This window comes from Panicum virgatum, chromosome 4K (assembly GCF_016808335.1).
Source record: "Panicum virgatum strain AP13 chromosome 4K, P.virgatum_v5, whole genome shotgun sequence".
In the NCBI taxonomy this organism is placed as follows: Eukaryota; Viridiplantae; Streptophyta; class Magnoliopsida; order Poales; family Poaceae; genus Panicum; species Panicum virgatum.
Window position 1 is genome coordinate 36,966,553 of NC_053139.1, and position 22,208 is coordinate 36,988,760.

A 22,208-nucleotide genomic window follows, 5' to 3' on the forward strand; every position below is an offset into this window, starting at 1 on the left:
GTTATCGCGTCCAACAGAGAGAAATGTTTGATGAAAAAGTAAATAAAGACGGATCAAGATCGGACGGCATAAAAATATATTAAATAGTTAATCCACGTCACTTTTTACGCTTATGATCAAAGTTAAAAAATTTTGATACATAGAATTCTGACACGATATACATACGCGATCTACTAGTCTCCTAGAAAGTAATATTTGAGTTTTATTCGCTCCATTCTAAATTATTAATCATTTTAATTTTTATATATTAGATACATATATTCTACTCGTATTATACATCTAGATGTAATTATATATCTGGATTAGAAAAATTATGCATCTAAAAAAGCTAAAATGAGTAAACGACTGATAATTTAGAATAGAAAATAACTAACAACCAGTAGTTCTTATTTGATTAGCTGGCACACTGTCCAACCTTAGACTGTTTTGAAGATTTTCATTACACCAAACTTTGCAAGCATGATTATTCGAGTAAATTTCTATAATTCAGATTACGTAAATTTTCCATTTCGCCATTTCTACACGATACTGTATTACTGTTGTTGCTTAGCTTCCAGGTCATCGATAGTCAAACATGGACCCACAGAACTCCGAAGTCCTCGACCGAACCCGCGGCCCCTCCTTCCCGAATCCCGAGACCCGCAAGTTGGTTCGTTACCTTCCGCCCTTGCACTGTCTTCTCCCTCCCTCGCCTCCTCCCTTCTCTCCCGCTCGCGATCTCGTGTCCCCCCTACCGTCCCGCCCACCGCCTCTCCGACGAGCGAGAGGCCAGGCGGCCGCGCGTCCAGGCCCGCTCCTCGTCCCGGCCCCCCGAGCCGCAGACACTGGCCTCGCGGCCTCCTCGACGTCGCAATGGTAAGGCTCCGCGCCCTCGCCACCAGCCACCCCCCGCTCTCCTGCTGGTCCGGCCTGCAGCCCTGCTTCGCGGCAAAATGCTAGATCCCGACGCGAGCCTGGCCCCTTGCTGCTCGACTGGATCGCAGTGGCGCTCTCCGAGCCGAGATCCGCGGCGGAGGCATTGGGCTCGGGCGTGGATCTGGGGCTGGGGCGTGTTACGTGCTTGTGCTTTTACTGATTCGTCTCATCCCGTTTGTGTTTTTTTTATGTCGGTTGTTGTCGGCGGGGATGATGAGGCAGCCGCTCCGGTTAGATATCAAGGTAATTTCGGGATTGCCCTTCTGGATCCGGTTAATTTTGCAGTGCCTTTTGCTGTGGCTGGTGAGGTCGTTTCTCTGATGGTGGTTTTTGTGTTTGGCTGGATCAGAGGAAGCTCGCGCAGAGGTCGGAGAGGGTCAAGTCCGTCGACTTGCATCCAACCGAACCATGGTAAGTGTGCTGTAGTTTGTTGTCTTAGCTAAATGCTGCAAGGCTAATGTGTTGTGCAGCTGAGTGTCCGGAGTGTTGAATTTTCTGAATAGTGGGTTTCTGTTCAATGCAGGATCATGTCAAGCCTTTATTCTGGCAGTGTCTGCATCTGGAACTACCAGACGCAGGTCAGTCACTTTTAGTTTTTAATTTGTACGAGCAATAATCAGTTGTTAATCTGATCTGGCTAGTTTGATAAATCTCTAATCTCTTGACCAGCTAGTTTATGTGATGCTCTATTGGTTTCCATGCGTGGGCTTTCCCTGTTTACAATTTATGCAAGGAAAATATGCGATTAGAATTGTGCTATGGTTAGTTATGACCTTTTTTCCCCCTCAGAATAACAGAACTGTCTGCCCCCTGTCAGCCTTCTGTATATATATTTTGATAGTGCAGAGTCTGTAATTTGTCATGTGTAAATAATAATGATTTTTGATCTAATGTTTGGGAATTTTAGATGGCAAGCAAAACTGGATTTGTTTTTTTGGAAAATCTTTTTACTTGCTGCACATTGCAATTAGGAAGATTAAACCTGTATGTGACTATCTGTGGGCCTAGAGACTCCAGTAATTCTCACTTCCAAGATGATAACTACTTTCATGCAAGGAAATTGTGAGAAAGTTATATAGAGACAAGGAAATGTCTAAGAATTCATGGACAGAAACATAAGCATAAGGCTATTGCATATTTGGTTCTTTAGCAACTTATCAGTTATCATTGGAATGGACAAATACATGCAAAACGAACTCAGCTGGATTAGGTGGATCCAGTTGAGCTGTTTGGTTTTGATGTATTAGAGCTTTAATGGGTGCTGAGTGTGGCACGTCCCCAATAAGATTAAGGCAATTCTGAGAAGGGTTCATCTGTGTGACAGATCAAAGCTGGCAAAGTTCAGCAGGTACATGGCGATGTCCTCTGGTCTCTAGCAGTGATAGGATAATCTTTACTGGTGACTGATAGGGTGGTCAGGGTTGCAAGTATTATGAAGCAGAATACTCTGTGATTACATTTTTTAGAAAATGGAGGCATCTCCAGCAGTCCAGCCTCTGCAAAATTCACACAGCCGACTACATGATTACATGTGATGGGCTTGTGAAGGGAACAGGACAGCCTTGTGCATAGTTTTTCTTTCGGTTACACTTTATACAGTCCAGTGGAAACTGTGTTCCATGACTCATTGGCATGGTCTAATTTCAATGTTTTCTAGCAGCTGCCAAGCTGAGATTTATAGTTTTGTACAGATGATATAAAATTTGAACTGATTAAGCTGTGTTATTTTATTACCAGACAATGGTGAAATCTTTTGAAGTCAGCGAGTTACCAGGTTGCTTTCTCACATTGCTATTTACCTTTTGTGTATGCCATTGTTCCATTATGCTCATGTAACCATGTTAATTGCAGTTCGTTCGGCTAAATTTATTCCACGAAAGCAATGGGTTGTGGCTGGTGCGGATGACATGTTCATCCGTGTGTATAACTATAATACTATGGATAAGGTGAAGATGTTTGAAGCTCACACTGATTACATTAGGTGTGTGGCTGTTCACCCGACCCTGCCTTATGTGTTGTCATCGTCAGATGACATGCTCATAAAGCTCTGGGACTGGGATAAGGGCTGGATGTGTACTCAAATCTTTGAGGGCCACTCTCACTATGTCATGCAAGTCACATTTAACCCCAAGGATACAAATACTTTCGCCAGTGCTTCCCTTGATCGTACTGTAAAGGTATACCCATTCTGTTTGATTTTTGGTATGTGCTAATTTCTCACTTTCCTCTTTTCTAGCCTTACCAAGCAGTTTTCTGCACGTGAAACTTTCAGATCTGGAGTCTTGGCTCCCCTGATCCTAACTTCACATTGGATGGTCATTCAAAAGGTGTAAATTGTATAGATTACTTCACTGGTGGTGACCGTCCATATCTAATTACCGGCTCTGATGACCAAACTGCGAAGGTATGAAATGTTCATTTAGTGATGCACATATGAGCATTTTAGACATTGTTACCGACGAGTTAATTTATTTAGGTTTGGGATTATCAAACAAAGAGCTGTGTTCAAACACTTGAAGGACATGCCCATAATGTCTCTGCTGTTTGTTTCCATCCCGAGCTTCCAATAATAATGACAGGTTCAGAGGATGGAACTGTTCGTCTATGGCACTCAACTACCTACAGGTCCTGCTGTGTCTGTTCTAGTTTGTGGCCTTTTGACACTCTTTGTGTTTACTTCTTGATATGTTTAGCGCTCTTGTATTGTATTTCTATGCAGAAGTAGTGCTAATTTGATTGTACCAATCAAAGTTCTCATGATCACACCCAGTGTAGTGCTATCATTAGATAAACAAGCAGCACAATGCTACATGTGATTTGAGGGGGGGGGGGGGAACACACTGTTGTTTAACAATGGTGATAGTTGGATGCAGTTAAAATTTCCCAGCCGAACTGAAAACTGCGACTGACTATTTGAAAAATGGAGTGGACTTTTGTATTTAAATAGGGGCATTTGTGTTCTTACCCCTACTTTTAAGTGTAATTTTGATTTTGCCCCCATTTTTTTTACTTTGTGATTTTTCCCTTTACTATTCACAAGTCAGTGCGATTTTACCCCTAGTCAACGGTCAAAATAGGGGCAAATACGCAAAGACCAAGGGCTAAATTGCAATGACTTGTGAAAAATAAAGGGCAAAATCACAAAGTTAAAAAAAATAAGGGCAAAACCACAATTGCACTTCAAAGCAGGGGCAAGAACACCAAAATACCCATTTAAATATGATAAGTTGACTGTGGTTATAAACAGGGCTACAAATTTTGGGTTTGCAAATTCCCATATATTCTCAGGTTACATTAATTGGTTTGCTGATGGCTACCCATTTACTGATTCAGTTTTCTTTGATTTCCAGCTTCCCTTGAGTATGTGTTGTTCCCCTCTCTAAATTGTCCCTCAAAAAGCTTACCTTGCCGCTTACTTCCCAGAACATACATAGCAAAAACTTGGTAGATATTTATGACTTTGAGGTTGGGGGTCATACCTGGCCGTGAAATCCCTATCTTTTTCTTTACCGTGGTTACAAGTCTACTGCCTGTTTCATCGGTTTTTGCTACGTATTTTAAGGATGCCTTTGTTTAAATGAATAATCATGGTCTTATGGTGACATTATGTGATCTGTCTTGTTTTGATTTTCTAGGCTATTTGTTGATGTTAGACTCGATATCAGAAGAATTATTAGTGACTGATTGTTGTTTAGTCTGCAGGGTTCCATCACGAAGCTTGCACCCTTTCTAGGTTTTAAATTTAACTTTTTTGTTAATGTAAACTTGATGGTAACATTGTTGTCTTTGCCTTTACAGGCTTGAGAATACACTTAACTATGGCCTTGAACGAGTGTGGGCATTAGGTTACATGAAGGGTTCACGGAGGTATTATAAAAACTGATTTTTCTTGTTTTCTCCAAATTTGTTATTGTTTTCTTGAATATATTCAGTTCATGCAGAGTTGTGATTGGATATGACGAAGGAACAATAATGATAAAGATTGGCCGTGAAGAACCTGTTGCTAGCATGGATAGCAGTGGTAAAATCATATGGGCCAAGCATAATGAAATTCAAACTGTTAATATCAAGGCAGTTGGCGCGGACACTGAGGTTATCTTCATAATCCATGCCGTCTTGTTGATAATGGTTGATTTCAGATTCTGATTCATAATGCTTTTAATTTGCTTCATTTGTCAGATCGCAGATGGAGAACGTCTACCATTGGCTGTAAAGGAGCTGGGAAGTTGTGATCTTTACCCACAAGTATGTTTCTTTTGATATTACGTGAATACTTTTGTTTAATAGCTTTCTTCTGCTCCATGTTACAGTAGAAAAAGCTGAATTTCCGTTCGTAATGGAATGGGAATTGGGGGGGGGGGGAGGTGCCTCGATTCGGAAAAAAAAATGTTACAGTACAAAAACAAATAGGTTCATATATTTCTGCATGGTTTTGACATTGCATTATGTGTACTAATAGTAGCTTTCTTCTCCCTCAGTGTCATTGAACATTTTCAGTATGTTTTCTGTTTAGGCTCTTCATTTTCTCTCTTATTTGGTAGATGTTGTTTATGTATTTCTCACTATTATACTTTTACTTCTATTTATTTACTATCTCAATTAATCAACGATAGAAGCCAGAGCCCATTGGCTAATTTTGAAATTTTGCTTGATGGGGCTAAGAATTGTTTGTATATATGCTTCTAAAAAATATTGGATAGTTTTCTTTTGATGTGCAAACTCTTTTTTTTATGGAACCAAGAAAGCACCAACTTTCCACAATTTTGTTCATACTTTTGTTTGGAAAGTAAAAAAATAATAGTAACTAATCCTTCCTGTTGTTTCAGAGTTTAAGACACAATCCAAATGGGAGGTTTGTTGTTGTATGTGGAGATGGAGAGTACATTATCTACACAGCGCTAGCATGGAGAAATAGATCCTTTGGGTCTGCTCTTGAAATTGTCTGGTCAACTGATGGAGAGTATGCTGTAAGGGAAAGCCCATCAAAAATAAAGATCTACAGTAAAAACTTTCAGGTTTGCTCTCTATGTAACATAATTTTTCAGTGGCGATTTTTGTTCTTTTGTTGCTAGTCAATTTCATCCCTACTCAAAATTTTAGAATGCTTAACCTCACTTCAGATATAACAAGAGTGTCACACTGTTTTTGGTTGGTGCCTTAGATTATTGAGCCTCAAATGCTTTAATTTTTATTATGCATCGTGCATCAAGGAACTAGTACAATAGTCTGCATTACTATATGTGTCACATGTTTGAAGAACAACAACGAATCTCAGTTTGTTAGTAAAACCGAATGAAGAAGCCAGTAGCTTGTTTTATTTTATGAAAACTTTGCAAGCAAAGAAGCTACTGCAGCTCGTTTGATCGATTGTAGCAATAATTGACTTTCAGTTTGGAACATCTTATAGTGCTTATTATGTCATATATGTGTAAACATGCTTTATTATTATTTCTCAAACTTATGCTGATAAGAGCAGCTGTAATTTCAGGAGAGGAAAAGTATAAGACCAGCATTCTCTGCCGAACGTATACATGGTGGAGTATTGCTTGCAATGTGTACGAATGACTTCATTTGTTTCTATGACTGGGCAGAGTGCAGGTTGATACGTCGAATTGATGTGAATGTAAAAGTGAGTAACTTTGCTTCAAGAATGGATATCTATATTGCCTTTATCCTTTTTTTTGGTTGTCATATGCCACTGGATTTATTACTTGTGCCTGCTGCAGAATGTATATTGGGCTGACAGTGGTGATTTGGTAACAATAGCAAGCGATTCATCATTCTACATTTTGAAGTACAATGTGAGTTAATTTCATTGCATGCTATCTATTTTGTGTTGGTCAAGCACATCTCGTATTCTCCAACTGACGATATCCTTGTTTATAATTTACTAACACTACTGTGACTTGATAACATATAGAGGGATCTAGTTTCTTCTCATCTAGATGGAGGGGCATCAGTTGGTGAGGAAGGTGTGGAAGATGCCTATGAATTGCTTCATGAGATAAATGAACGTGTCCGTACTGGGTTATGGGTTGGAGATTGTTTCATATACAATAATTCTTCATGGCGGCTAAATTACTGTGTTGGAGGAGAGGTTAACACTTAATTTCACCATTATCTGTAGTATCTTTTATGCATATCTTTTTTTGAGAGAGACGATGTTTGGTTTTAGATGCTATCTTTTTACCATTTCACGTGCTACAGGTTACTACAATGTTTCACTTGGACCGGCCTATGTATTTATTAGGATATCTCTCTAACCAAAGTCGTGTATATCTTATCGACAAGGAGTTCAAGTAAGCAACAAAGCGAGATAATTATTTACTTAACCCTTCTTCATGATATGCTTTTGTGTTTAGACGTACAAGTTTTATTGCTGCAGTGTGGTGGGTTATACTTTACTACTCAGTTTGATTGAGTACAAAACACTCGTGATGCGTGGGGATTTGGAACGTGCAAATACCATTTTACCATCTATTCCAAAGGAACAACACAACAGGTGCCATCCTGTTCGAAAATTGATTGTACTGGGTGTTACTTTAACTTTATGCGGCCCATTGTTTATATGATCTAATTTTGGTTTGCAGTGTGGCACATTTTCTTGAATCACGTGGCATGTTGGAGGAAGCCCTTGATATAGCGACTGACCCTAATTACAGATTTGACCTGGCTGTGCAGCTTGGCAGCCTGGAAATTGCAAAGGTATGGTGCACTTATACTGTTTCGATACATCATCCAAGATTTTTTTTTAATCCCTTGAAGTGCACTCTAATATCTAATTCCTTTGCAGGAAATTGCTGCTGAGGCACGTAGTGAATCAAAGTGGAAGCAGCTGGGTGAACTTGCTATGTCCACTGGAAAGGTATTTTTGTCAATTTTTCATCCATGTGGTTCACTAGTTATTGTGTACATAGAATGGTGATGATTGGCTTGCTGCAGCCTTAATAATATTTCTCAATTCTATGAATCTTCACTCGTGTATCATAATTTCCCATTGGATTGAGTTTGTTGCTTCCTCGTTGCCATATATAATTTTTTTTTGCCTTTTCTCTAGAGTGCAAACATTTGGACTTTAACAGCTTTTACATTGCATATACAATAACTGCAGCTTGAGATGGCAGAAGAATGTCTGCTTCAAGCTACAGACCTTAGTGGGTTATTGCTTCTGTATTCATCATTTGGAGATGCTGAAGGGATAACAAAACTGGCGTCCATGGCTAAAGATCTAGGAAAGAACAACGTTGCTTTCCTTTGCTTGTTTATGCTAGGCAAATTGGAAGAATGCCTTCAATTGTTGGTTGATAGGTAGTCTTCTGCAAGGCACATCTCCCTATCAAGTAAAATCTTGATTTGGACAATATATGTTGACAATTCTGTCATTGGCTGTACAGCAACCGTATTCCTGAAGCAGCATTGATGGCACGATCATATCTTCCAAGCAAAGTTTCTGATATTGTTTCAATATGGAAAAAGGACCTTCAAAAGGTATCTTCCAAATAAATTATTTCTTTGCGCACCTCAGATCGCACTTCACATTTTTCCCATAAAGCGAACACTTAATATGCTTCTTTTCCAGTTCTCTGAAGCATAATCTGTTACATCAGTTTGTATGAACATATCTCTGCATGGTACTCACTGTTATGCATTGCAATCGTTAGGTTTAGTTTGTTTTACAGGCTTCTGATGGCTACTATAGTCACTTCCTTTCTTCTGTTTACCAACTGTAAAACTGTCAGTAATAGTAGTATCCGCAAATTAGGCCCATGGGTGGAATGTTAATATGAATAGATGATTTCTGACTAATGTTTACTTTGTTTAAGACGGTAACTTGTTGTGTTGGGGTTGTTGAGAATGTCAACTTAATTGTTAGGACAAATATGGTTGAAGTTGTAAAAGAACAAATGTTTCATCTTATATGCTCATATAGGTATTATACTGTCATGATATCACCAATTACCGATATTCTACATACCAAAGTAAAATCAACTTTGGGCTCAAATTTAGTATTTTGGAGAAATGGATTGCATTGTTATGGAATGCTTATTCGGAAAAAAATTTGTTATGGAATGCTCAGAATGCATGATTGTAAGTTTGTAACTAGTCTGCTTCAAAAAGGACCAGTATCAGGTTTATATTCATCGGATTTGATAGATGAGACCCACTGTGTAACACTGATTTCATCATGATTGATGAAATGATGAATTATCTGTACCATCTATGATCATACAAAATATTAATGTTTTTCTATAGTTTATTTATTATGCCCACTCTGTTGTCATTCAAGCTATTAGCAAGGGTTGTCTTATTAGTTCTTTTTTATCTGTGACTTTTAAGGTGAACTCCAAAGCTGCAGAATCTCTGGCAGATCCTGCCGAGTACCCAAACCTGTTCGAGGACCGGCAGATTGCTCTCAGTGTAGAATCTACTCTTGCTCCCAAGAGGTATTTATTCGCCATCATGGGTTATAAAGGCATAAAGCTCAAATGAATGTATCGAACTTTTGGTATCCTTCCATGACGTAACTAGACAATCCATTAATATGTGCAATATCATTAGAAACTTCATATTCTGGCAATCTTCAAGTGATGCTTTCCTGTACTATTCTGGCATTTGTTCATATGCATTTGTGCCTTCTTTGCTGGAGGAGTTAGATAATTTATTGCCATAAAAATATTCCTTTAGTGATTATTCTGACGCAAAATTGCAGTATCTGAAATAAAGATTTACACTGTAAGAAAACCAATCTTAGTAAGATAATATCTGAATCGTTCTGCAAAAAATGATATATTGAAGAAATAGATTCAACGTGAAATCTTTGATGTTGGAAGAAACCATTGAAGGCTTATTTAAAGATGGTACTTCGCCCCTACAAAATGATGCACACGTCGCATCAAACTGTGGCTGTGTAGCACTAGATGGGGAGGAGTCCCATCTGAGCTGTGACCTCTATCCCATCTTCCTTCATGCTCCTCTTGTACCTGGTGGCTTCAGTGTGGATACATTATCTTAGCCACATACCCAGGCAGGGTGATGTGGGTAAGAGGGCCATCAAGGTGATGCACAAACAGGCAGCAACGGTGAACCAAGCCACCACTACTGCTGGAGGGCTGGAGATATAGGGGCTAGGGGAGCAATGAGATATTACTTTTCTTAGCAGCAGACTTGAAAAAACACCTACAGACGCTTTACGAATAATAAACTGCGCGGAACTATGTGGCATCTCAGTTAGAGACAACATCAGCTGTGCATGGAATTTTCAGTCACCTTGCACCACTTAAACTAGTTCTGATATTCATTTATGGAATGCGTATTTTATGGCATGCATGCACTCACCTCACAGATATTGTATGTGTTGCAATTTTCTATGATATAACAAGAATTATGGGACCATTGTGATAAATGTGTTATGGGACATTCAGTTTTAAAGAAGTGCTCTTACCCTTTAGTTTATATCCTGACAAAATCTTGTTTGAATAGGGGTGTCTATCCACCTGCTGAGGAGTACATGACATATGCGGAGAGGCCCAATGAGAGCCTTGTGGAAGCTTTCAAAAGTATGAATATGGAAGAAGAGATACCAAATGAGAATGGAGATCCTGCTCATGAGGTAGTACACTTGGTTGTAATGCTGGATTCGTTAGTAGCATAATTTGTGATAGTGCTAGATTGGTTCCTACCTTTTGGTGTCTCTTGAAGCTCATAGGAGAACAGCAGGCGACAACTCAGAAACATATGCATATATTTTCTGTTGCCATGTTATTATTTTTACCACCATCACTTGCTTCTATTGCTCCTCTACTTTAAACTGCTGCATGATGCTGACACCACATGAATTTCTACAGGTCATTGAGGATGATGGAGTCGAGGAAAGTCAGGAGGATGCCGTTGAAGTTGAACCCGATGGCTCAATAGATAGTGGTGTTCTTGTGAATGGGAATGATGGTGAGGAACACTGGGGTATGAACAATGAAGTAACTTCATCAGCATGAAAACAGTAGTAGTGGAAGTGTACAGTGCAATTATCTTTAATGGTCTATTTTTATACTAAACTCTACGAAAAAAATATTTAGGTTAAACTATCCAGTGAATGTGTGCAAGTGTATCTATTCTGCACATAGTAGTATCCTGAGTCCCTTGTCGTCATCCCTTGACACTAGAATGCTTACACATTGGAAATTCTATGCCATAAGAGGAACATGATATATAGTACATGATATGAACATAGATAAACATCATTTCTAAGAACTGGTTATGACCATGACTTAATTTATCAGCTGGACTTAGTATCAAGTAATAGGTATCTAGTTGATCTTAGGAAGAGGCTCTAAAATTATGCTAATTGAAGTCGGTTTCATAAGGAATTACTTTTGTATAAGTATTTCTGGTTAAAAGAAACCAGGTTTTTTTCATTGACTATAGACACAAAATTCACCTGTTAGCAAGCTTCATATTTAGACAGTGAATAGTGACACTTTTTTCCCAAAGGTTTTATGTTGACTCAGAGTAATTTGAGTTGTTGATCTGAATTATGTGATTCATCTCGAATCTGTTTTATCACCTAATAATTAAGCTCTTAACATGTGCACAGATAACCCAATCACACAATCTTTCTTACTGTTCTTTCTCTCTCTCTTTTTCAGTGCTAACTCCTGATCAATAGTAGAGATTACGACAGCATTCTGCACCAGCATTTTGGTTGTTTTGTGTAAAGGTAAGTATGAACATATATATGCACAAGTCAGTGAAGATTTAAATGGTTAATGGCATTGTGTTCTCATATCCTTGAGTGAATATGAGTTGTATGTAATGTTTTTTAGGACTAAGCTTTTCTTGTACATTCTTTTGGCACGCAAAACAAAATACCTATCCACATGGCAGGGTAGACATTCATCAGTTTTCCTAGCACAATTCATGGGTTTAAACTTGTCTTGTCACTATTGTAGGTTGCCACATATTCAGAGTTGATAGTCATGTAAAAGAAGTTCCTCTCCATTTGTACAAGACATTGTGCGTGGTCTAGAGTTGAGCATACAGGAACAGTCCAAGACAATTACGTAGCACTTTGGTCTAGGTAACAAATTTTGCAATTCGATTCTTTTTGGGTAGGGTTTTAAAGCTTCATGGCACTGTAGATTCCGGTATGTTATAGATTGCCCTACCCTTATATATCCACCATATGTTAATACTGTCATTCTTTGAGGTTGGAATTTGTTCACCCGCAGGGGTGTTGCACCCATGTATTTTGGTCCAAATAAACTGTTTCATATTTGTTTTTCAGTTGACCACCTGATCCTTGGTGTCTTCTGTACAATTCTTAGTCTTCAAGTACAGAAAATATAGCAAATTTAACATTCCACTTACCTTTCTATCTTTGATTTGTATTTTAGATATTATTTTGCTGTATAGGCTATGGTTTTGTATCCCCAAGCTGCCAATCATTGTTTCAAAACAGTGCCCCTCGAATTCTGATACCATACTTCTGCGCTGTTGTGCTCATACAGTTCGTAGTAGGGCAATGGGACGTCAGCGTGATTTTGCGTGAATGAACAATCTATATCACGAATGCATTCAAGAACGCGTGCGCGTTGACGTTGCTGTTTCGTTGTTCATAGACTAGCCGTCACTGTGGCCACTGATTTTTTTTTTCGACGAACGGCCACTGTCTGATTCACTGCAAGAAACCGTTTCATAGGTAAGCAAGCCACGGTCAAAAGGTTGCTCGACGGCGCATGCACTAACTGTTAGATTTCTAGGATCATTAGCTCAAACTAGAACCACAAAATAACATAAGATGCGTACCTTGGTCGCTAGGACCTCTCATCTTTTTCTTCTTTTGTTCATGTTCTTGTCTTGCCCCTCTGTTTTGTGTGTATGGGCATGTCAGTGGTGCTACCCGGTGGTGGCAACGGGTAGCCGATCGGGCTGGCTAAACAGGGGTTTCAACCCTCTGTATATATAGACCTGTTGTCCACCGGGGAACCGACACCCCTTAGGTCGGTTCACCCCCGATCAGGGTGGAACGGGATGGAAACATCCCGTTCTTCTTATCTTTTCATTTCTTAATTAATTATTTTACTGTGGATCATTTAATGAGTTCACTGTTTAAGCTTATAGATCACCACAGTTCTAACATTTTTCTCCTTGATCGTAAGGCTTAAACTTATAAGTCCACTTTTCAATGAAATGACGCACCAAAGCAAAGATATTACAATGGTGAATTATACACATACCATTGAATGCAGTTGTTATAGTACGTCACCTCATATCAAATGAACTTCTTTAACTTAGGAGTTTCAAAACTTATTCCTTATGCTTATAGAAAACTTACGGACTCACTTTTCAAAAGATGGTACACTAGATCAATCAATCACTGCAGTCAATTAAGTACCACAGGACTAAGTGACCATGGTTCCCATTCAAAATCAAAGTGATTCCTCTTAGGCTTATGGGGAGATGGGGTTATTATAGTCCCTGAGTGCAGTTGGTTTTTATTTATATGTATTAAACATATATTTTGTCCTCACACATTTATTCTTATGTGCATGCACCTTTTAAAGGAGGAAGAAAAACCAACGTATTTCCAGAATCATAATTTGTCCCTTAGTAATAGGTTGCCTTTTAATTTCTTATGCCGGCAATATATTAGGCAAGCCTCTAAACATGATGCTCAATCTTTAGGACTTATGTCACATCACTTAATGCTTACATATTGAGCACCATAATCTTAGAACTTATTTGATGCTCAACACTTATGACATACTTAATTTGTCAAGCACCACTTAGTCTTAAACTTAGTTCTTTTAGGCCTTAAATATTTATGTTTGATTCTGGATTCAATCTTTCACGATGTCTTAGGTCTGGGAATACCTCTCGACATGTTACTCGATCCAAAATTGCACTCTTTTATTTAATAATTTCCGGGATAAATTGCTTAAAACAATTTCTTATCTTTAAAATGATATGGATCAGGGACACAAATCCATATTTGACGGTGTATAATTCAGGACATGCCACACTTTAACTTGCATCTTTTAATGATGCCTTTAGGTAAAGTATTGGTTGAAGCCTTCCACATATGACTTCTCCCACAAGAGTGTTGATAATACTTTATGTGGAATTTCTCAGTATCAACACTTCTTGTAACATAATTGTCCAAAATATTGGACTCCTTACTTATGGGCATGCAACATAACACCTTTCCATTTATGCCAATAAGGTAAAGTGTTCTTAATTGATTTTTCCAGGGGTCCAGTCCTGGACTTATTTCCCAGATATCCCGGTCCTTTTAAGGATACTTAGGGCTTTTTATAACTTAATTAAACACATAATACTTACGTCTGCCACAACATAAGCAAACTTATTGCCTTTAATGGGAATCAACCCATTTTCTGGACCTTTATCTTGGTGAACATTATTGTTCAAAACTTAAGAGATATCACCAAGACAATCTTAGTATCTAGATAAAAGAAAAATCTAGATCTTATGTATACAATATCCCTACTGTTTAAAACTTAATTAAATAACTTATTTCTTATTGTACATATGTATCACTTATAGAGTCAATAGTTTTTCAAATGATGAGCAACGAGTGCCACATCCATTTTTTACATAATCAATCCCTTTTTCTTATATATATGCCTTTCACTTTAAGTGGGATTGATCAAAGATCTTCATGTGTGTAACATCCCAGTTATCATCACGATTAAGGGGGAGTGTTGAAATATATAATGCAAACTTCTAGAGGGTTCTATAAAAATAAGGATAAACCATGGCATAATTTTGTTCACCATGACAAGGTTCTAGAATGTTCCACAAGAATCATAAGAAGACATGAAGCTTGGATATTTTCTTGTCATGGTAAAATTTAGAATTTTCTAGAAATAGATATTTGTAGGGAACTTCCTAGAGTGTGACATGTGTCACTCATCCAAGGGGGTATGAGTGCCTATATAAGGAGGGTGCCACCCCTTGCCATGCCATACTAATCCACTCCATCCCACACACATCCAAGGGCATGGTAGAAGTGAGCATAGGTAGAGTGTGCTAGGTTAGCCACCACAAGGTGTGTGTTCCTTTGTAACTTTGTTGCTCCAATAAGGTAAGTGTCTTTAAGCTTAGTACTTAGTGTATAAGTTGTGATCCATCGAAGGTTGGCTCTGTCACCCGGGATCACAAAAGGGTCTGGGCTTCATCGAAGGTTGGCTCTGCCACCCGGAAGCCAGCTTCATCTGTTGGTAGGCTCTGCCTCCCGGAAGCAAAAGGCGGCTCTGCCGTCAAAAAGGACCCGGTACACTAAGTAACTAGAAGCTGACCGACTCTGTAGTGAGTTGGTGTAGATCCTCAACTTAGTAGGGCCACCTCAATTTCCAACAATCACTAAAATAAAACTTATGTTGCAATTAAACTAGTAACATAAAATAATACTAACGTCATATGAGGTATTACATAATTACTAGGCAAACTATTTTATACTCTTCCTTGCGTTAGTACATTCGTTCCCTCCAGTAACCAGCATACGCATGCTTGCACCTACAACAAAAATCATCTCGTCTCCATAAAAGCCTCTCGAGTCACCGTACCATGCCATAATTCCCAGACAATCATGACAGCGCCTACCTCCTTTGCCATAACTTCATCATTCCCTGGAAGCCACAGAGTACCCACACCATTGACCTTGAAATGACCCGTCATGACAGCACCCACATCGCTATAAATCGGGGTCGCCACGCACAGTGCTGGCCGAGATTTTTTCCGCCGAACCGCCTTACCCGCTCGCTCTCGCTCGCGCACGCGCGACACGCCGGCCCCACGACGGGACCGCGCACTGCCGCCGGCACCACGCCGTGCCGCCCACCCTACGTCCCCACCTCGCCCACGCCGCTGCAGCGCCCTCGCCGGCTTTGCCGCCTCGGCGCTCGCGCCTTCAGTGCTGCCACTATTCGCGTTGACAACGAGCTGCCGCAGCCCACGCCGTCGCCGTCCCTGCGCGACGCCGCTGCTGCTCTCCTTGCCTATAAAAGGAGCAAGGCCGTGACGAGCCCCGTCACCAGCCCAAGCACACCGAGCCGCTTCGCTCCGCTAGCTGAACCACTCCTCTCGAGCCCAGCCCACTCACGAGACGAAGCTCCAACAGTTGGCCCTCTTCCTCGAGCTGTTCCGCGCCAAGGTGAGATGGCAGGCAGCTCCCCCGACCATTAACTCAACAACACTAATAAAGGCCCAAAACACCCACCAGGCCGTGAGCACTTAATCCAAATCATTCTACCAATCAATACTGTAAACTCAATATCTCCTTCATATCAACTCCTTTTCACGTAACTCTTTTTCCTTAACTCTCCTCAAATCATATACTATCTATTCCTCCTATTTTCATCTCCATTTGAGCTTATTTTATTGCTTGCTTGTGTTTGTTTGCCGGTTGTGCCGTTTTCGCCGTAGATCACGGAGCGACCGAGGAGGAGCCTGCCAAGGAGCCAGAAGACCCGTTCCACGAGCAGGAAGCCGCCGCCGCCGCCGCGTACGCAAGCGAAGGCAAGTTTCATCGACCCCTACGTGAGCGGTTGCATCCATGTGAGGACGTTTAGCTGTAGCCTGGGTCTAGGATCGATTACATATACCAGTACTTGAGTGATTGAGTGTGCTCATGCATGCATCTGAGTAGTCATGCATATCCAGAGCTGAGAATAGGATACGAAGGGATTTGGCTGAGACCAGGGCAGCTGGGTACGCTGGAGCCGGCGCTACCGTGGTGGTAGACTGGCAGGTGAGTGCTACCGTGGTGGTAGGCTCGAGTTGATATATTGAGGGATGGTTGCTGCCCTGGTGAACCATAAGGACCGAGTTATTTTGACATCTCACCTAACTTACTTTAGTACGACTACAGGTTCCGGTATGGGCCGGACTTAGCCTAATCCCACTGGTTAGCCTGACGGTCGCGGGGATGGTTTACGGGTATAGACCATTGGGGTCAGGGCCCGAGGGTTTGTGCGGCCGGGCTGGGGCGTGATCACGGCTGGGTGTCGGCTATGTCAGTTGTCCGTTCGGGCAGCCGAGCGTGTGGGTACAGTGTACAAGCTCTGCAGAGTGTATAATCCATTCGAATGGTCCGTGCCCACGGTATGGGCTGGCTACGGTGTGGTCCTGACAACTAGTGAGCTACCTATTGTGGGTTGTGTCGGGAAGGGGTTGCATACCATTAGTTGCATTGCTAATGCATTGTGCTTAATGTGCGTCGTGCATGTCATTCCCCTCCCGTAGGGTGAGGTGGAGCTTGCTGAGTACTTTTGTACTCACCCTTGTTGATTTTTCTCCAGAGGATCCTGACTTTGTGCTAGAAGACTACGAGTAGATCGTGTCCGCACCCAAGCTTTTCGAGTGGAGCCGTGATGGATGAAGAGCTAGTCCTGGATGTCGTTATGCTAGTTGTTATCCTATGGTTGTTCTGTGTAGCTTTGTTTTGTCACTTTACTCCTCATGTACGTATTTAATAAAGCTCTGTATGACTTTGGACTCCACTTGATGTAACATGTATTATGCCGGAGACCTTATTCGGTAATTAATATATGGTTTAGCCTTGATCTTCGGGTCGGGGTGCTTTAGGTAGTATCAGAGCCATGCTTGGCTGTAGGACACGAACCGGTAGTAAACGATGACCGTAGGAGGCCTTGGATGGTCAATCCTTGAAAATATATTACTCCTTAAACTTTATCGTTGTTATGCTAACCCTACCCTTGAAAATTAGATGGCTGATGACTGGACCACCACCTACTGCATCAACGAAGATGGATTCCCCAGAGTGCTTTATGCTGCCACGGTTCGACTTGGTATTCCAGAACGTCCGGAGTACGTGGGTCGCAAGTTCATGGAGCATGGCACCGAAAGCTGTGAGGTAACCATCCATATTGGCGCCAGTGATAAGTACTTAGAGATGCAACCCTGGAGCGTCGCCGCCACTGGAGCCCGTATGCCTGACACCATTCAACTTGCAGCTCGCAAGGCGCTGCGGTACCTGTGCCAGATGTTTGAATGGCACTTGGGTTCCACCCCCATGAAGTACTTTCCCCCGCTGGATCGTAACCGTCCTGCTTGGGCAGCGAGGATCCGTAACCTGGAAAGCCCTGCAGGGACAGAGAAGAACCCCACAGTTGTCGCTATGTCTGGCTATTTGCTTAGCCTCGACGATTTGTGCGACCAACTGCATCAGCGTGTGAGAGCTTTAATCCAGCGTGCTGAGGGAGCTGAGTTCCGTTGGTGTAGGGCTAAACTGGCCGTAGCCCAGGCAGAAGCCCGAGCAGCCTAAGCTGAAAGCCGCCTTGCCGTGGCCGAAGAGAACCTTAGGGAGCAGGCAGATCGCCACAGTCAGCTCCTTAGGGGTGTCTACCTAGTGGACCGTGCCAAGCGCAAGGAACGCCATCCCAGGACTACCGCGGAGCCGCTAATCCTAGAGGGAATCCCGCTGTGTTCCTCGTCCCAACCACGCAGGAGGATTTGTGAATCAGTGCCGCCCACGCCTCCCGCATCTCCCCGAGATCCCGGAAACAGTGACCCCGAAGACCGTGTTGTAGGGTTCAGTAGTCGAGTTGTCCCTGCCGACCCTTAAAAGTCGAGCCACGTTATTGTAATCCGTCGTGTCATGTATCATTGCTTGTTTGAATGAATGTTTGTGTGGTGCTTGAATGATTCGTTTGTGTTGTGTGCTATTATATATATACAAATCTACCCCAGCAATATACTAGGGGAGTCACCTAATCTTACCCTCCTTGACCGTAGATGTCTCGTCGTTCGAGTCGAGTCCAGGGACTCCATGCTCAGGAAGACGGTAACGAGGTCAACCCGAGAAACCAAGCCCCCTCTGAATGTAGCCCCAGAAGCGCTAGAAAATGGACACCTACCACCGCCACCTCCCCGTGCCCCAGCACCCATTGACTTGGCAGCCATGTTGCAGCAGCAGAACCAACTCCTTCAAGTTCTTGTGACCACTCTCACAGCTCAAGCTCAAGGCAATCTTGGCAACAATAGACCTGCAATGCATCATAATGGCAATGGCAGCAGAATTGCAGATTTCAACCTCTTGCAGCCACCTAAGTTTGGAGGATCTGATAACCCTATTGAGGCAGATGATTGGCTGCGAGAGATTGAAATGAAGCTCGAAGTGGTCCATGCAGATGACAGAGACAAGGTTTTGCTCGCAGTACACAAGTTAAGGGGACCAGCCCTTGCTTGGTGGCAGAGTTACCGGGAAATAAATGAAAACGCCAACGAGATAGTATGGGCTGACTTTGTCAAGATCTTCAGAGAACATCACATTCCCAGCAGTGTTATGAAGCTCAAGAGGGATGAGTTCAGAAAGCTTCGTCAAGGTGGTATGACTGTGACGTAGTATCTTTATAAGTTCACAGAGTTGTCTCGTTATGCACCAGAGGATATCAATGATAACGAGAAGAAGCAAGAAGCTTTTCTTGGTGGGCTTAACCCTGAAATTAGGACAATGGTTGAAGTCACCACCCACAATGATTTTAATGCTATGGTCAACAAGGCTATCACCACTGAGAGAAATAGGAAGGCAGAACTCAGTGAGCGCAAACATCGGTTTGAAAGCAAGAAACCCCAGCAGTTGGAGAAGTTTCAGAGGACTCAGTATCCGGCTCACTCAGGCCCGAGGAGCCAGAGTGCCTTTTCATTCAAAGCGCACCCCGGTTCTTTCCAGAAGCCAGCCCAATCAGCTCCTGTTATGAAGACCCAGAATACCTTACGAACCCAACCGTCGGGTGGAAGTCAAGTGACCAATGTGAAGACCTGTTTCCACTGCCGCGAAGCCGGACACTACAAGGCCAACTGTCCGTATCTCAATCAGCCCGCCCCTTCTCTTTTCTCCAACTCGGTTCAAGGACCAAAGCAGCCGACTGGAGCCAACCGTACAGCACCAGCTAGGAGCCAGCAGCAGTCCTTCGGCAAGGCAAAGGTGAACCATGTGTATGCTGAAGAAGTAGAGGATGCACCAGGAGTGATTTTCGTTGAGTTTCTGGTCCAATCAGCTCTAGCCTCAGTGCTCTTTGATTCTGGAACATCACATTCCTTTATATCCTCCCACTTTGTGGAAAAGCATGATATACCTACTATAGCCCTTAAGAGGCCACTAATGACTCGTTCTCCTGGAGGTCATATACTCTGCCACTTATGTGTCTTAGATATCCCTATAAACCTAAGTGGGGTAGTATTCCTTGCCAACCTAGTAGTCCTTACTTCCAAAGGGATAGATGTCATACTCGGTATGGACTGGCTCACCAAGCACCGCGGAAACATAGCATGTGCTGAGAGAGCAGTGACAGTCACCAACCGCCAAGGGTTAACAGTCACATGCCAAATCCAGCCTAGCCTGTCAGACTCCATGGTGAACCACATCCAAGCAGAATCCCCCGAAGATGTGCCAGTAGTTCGGGAATTCGCAGATGTGTTTCCAGATGAATTACCCGGTATGCCTCCGGAAAGAGATGTAGAGTTCACTATTGACTTAGTCCCTGGAACCAAGCCTATAGCAAAGAATGCCTATCGGTTAGTAGCCCCAGAGCTTGCCGAGTTGAAGAAGCAGCTTGAAGAGCTTCAACAAAAGGGATTTATTAGACCTGCTGCTTCTCTTTGGGGAGCCCCAGTGCTCTTTGTGAAGAAGAAAGATGGAAGCATGAGACTTTGTGTGGACTACCGTGATCTGAATGCAGTCACCATCAAGAACAAGTACCCTCTGCCTCGGATTGATGACCTGTTTGATCAGCTGAAGGGAGCTAAGGTCTTCTCCAAGATAGATCTAAGGTCAGGTTATCATCAGCTCAGAGTGCGACAAGAGGACATCTCCAAGACAGCCTTCAGGACCCGTTATGGCCAGTATGAGTTCACAGTGATGCCTTTTGATCTGACTAATGCCCCTGCCTTTTTCATGACCCTCATGAATAAGGTGTTTATGGAAGAGTTAGATCGGTTTGTCGTGGTATTTATAGATGACATACTGGTCTACTCTAAGAGTGCTGAGGAGCATGGACAACATCTCAGAGTTGTGCTGGAAAAGCTCAGAAAACACCAGTTGTATGCCAAGTTTAGTAAGTGTGAATTCTGGTTGCAGAGAGTCAGTTTTCTGGGTCATGTCTTAACAGCTGAAGGTGTTGAAGTGGACCCAGAAAAGGTCAAGGCAGTATCAGAATGGAAGCAACCAACCTCAGCCTCGGAGATTAGGAGTTTCTTGGGATTAGCCGGCTATTACCGGAGATTCATCGAAGGTTTCTCTAAGATAGCCCGGCCTATGACTGAGTTGCTCCGGAAGGACACGAAGTTTGTTTGGTCTGAAGCTTGCGAGATAAGCTTTCAAGAGTTGAAGAGGCGACTAACTTCTGCCCCAGTGCTAGTCTTGCCAGATAATCAGAAGAGGTTTGTCGTTTATTGCGACACATCCCGACAAGGATTGGGTTGTGTGCTTATGCAAGAAGGAAGAGGTGTAGCTTATGCCTCAAGACAGTTGAGAGCACATGAGTAGAACTACCCCACCCATGACTTGGAGTTAGCTGCAGTGGTGCATGCCCTCAAGATTTGGAGACATTATCTGATTGGGAATAAGTGTGAAATCTACACGGATCACAAGAGACTGAAGTACATTTTCACCCAGTCAAACCTTAACCTTAGACAGAGAAGATGGTTGGAGTTGATCAAAGACTATGATTTGGAAATTCATTACCACCCTGGAAAGGCTAATATGGTGGCTGATGCGCTCAGTCATAAAGCATATTGCCATCACTTAGTCACACAAGCCCCAGAGCTGAGTGAAGAAATGAGGAAGTTGAACCTAAGGGTTGTACGCCACTCTTGCAACTATAATCTTAGTGTCCATCTCGTCTTGGATGACCAGATAAAGGAAGCTCAGATGGAGGATAAAAGATTGGTATGGATTAAAGGTCGCAACAGTGAAGGCAAAGCCCTAGATTTCAGAGTAGATAAAGATGGAGTCTTGTGGTTCAAGAAGAGATTGTGTGTGCCTAAGCAAGGTCATTTCCGTAGGACCATCTTGGATGATGCCCATAACTCAGCCTATTCCATTCACCCTGGCACTACGAAAATGTACCTGGACCTTAAGGAGAAGTATTGGTGGAATGGTATGAAGGGGGATATTGCTCGATTCGTCGCTCATTGTGATGTGTGCAAAAGGGTCAAGGCAGAGCATCAGAAGCCCAGTGGATTACTCCAGCCGTTACCGATCCCAGTATGGAAGTGGGATGAAGTTAGTATGGATTTTATCACCTGTCTACCAA

The 22,208-nt window shown here is 42.2% G+C and overlaps 1 protein-coding gene across 4 annotated transcripts; it reads left to right on the forward strand.

Annotated features, from left to right (window-relative positions):
- Positions 1-640: 640 nt before the first annotated feature.
- LOC120703800 (coatomer subunit beta'-2-like) lies at positions 641-12,284 on the forward strand. 4 transcript variants are annotated; one of them, XR_005687261.1, is made up of 26 exons: positions 641-855; positions 1,138-1,158; positions 1,265-1,326; positions 1,439-1,493; positions 2,653-2,689; positions 2,767-3,092; positions 3,188-3,319; positions 3,392-3,540; positions 4,714-4,782; positions 4,857-5,007; positions 5,095-5,160; positions 5,742-5,930; positions 6,404-6,544; positions 6,642-6,716; positions 6,836-7,012; positions 7,123-7,214; positions 7,301-7,417; positions 7,506-7,620; positions 7,709-7,780; positions 8,027-8,223; positions 8,310-8,403; positions 9,253-9,359; positions 10,396-10,525; positions 10,761-10,875; positions 11,559-11,629; positions 11,862-12,284. XR_005687261.1 is itself a non-coding variant. In XM_039987970.1 (25 exons), the coding sequence occupies exons 1-25, from the start codon at positions 853-855 to the stop codon at positions 11,576-11,578; spliced, it is 2,712 nt and encodes a 903-aa protein (XP_039843904.1). In that variant the 5' UTR covers positions 691-852; the 3' UTR covers positions 11,579-11,695. The 4 variants fall into 4 exon arrangements, 2 of the variants coding, with proteins under 2 accessions (XP_039843903.1, XP_039843904.1); XR_005687262.1 differs by having other exon boundaries at positions 690-855; positions 10,761-10,860; positions 11,862-12,208; XM_039987970.1 differs by lacking the exon at positions 11,862-12,284 and having other exon boundaries at positions 691-855; positions 11,559-11,695.
- The last annotated feature ends 9,924 nt before the right edge of the window (positions 12,285-22,208 follow it).

Coding starts and splice junctions, on each gene's coding strand:
- LOC120703800 (XM_039987969.1), top strand. Junction 7,013..7,122: donor ATTACTGTGTTGGAGGAGAG/GTTAACACTTAA, acceptor CACGTGCTACAG/GTTACTACAATGTTTCACTT. Junction 8,224..8,309: donor CTTCAATTGTTGGTTGATAG/GTAGTCTTCTGC, acceptor TTGGCTGTACAG/CAACCGTATTCCTGAAGCAG.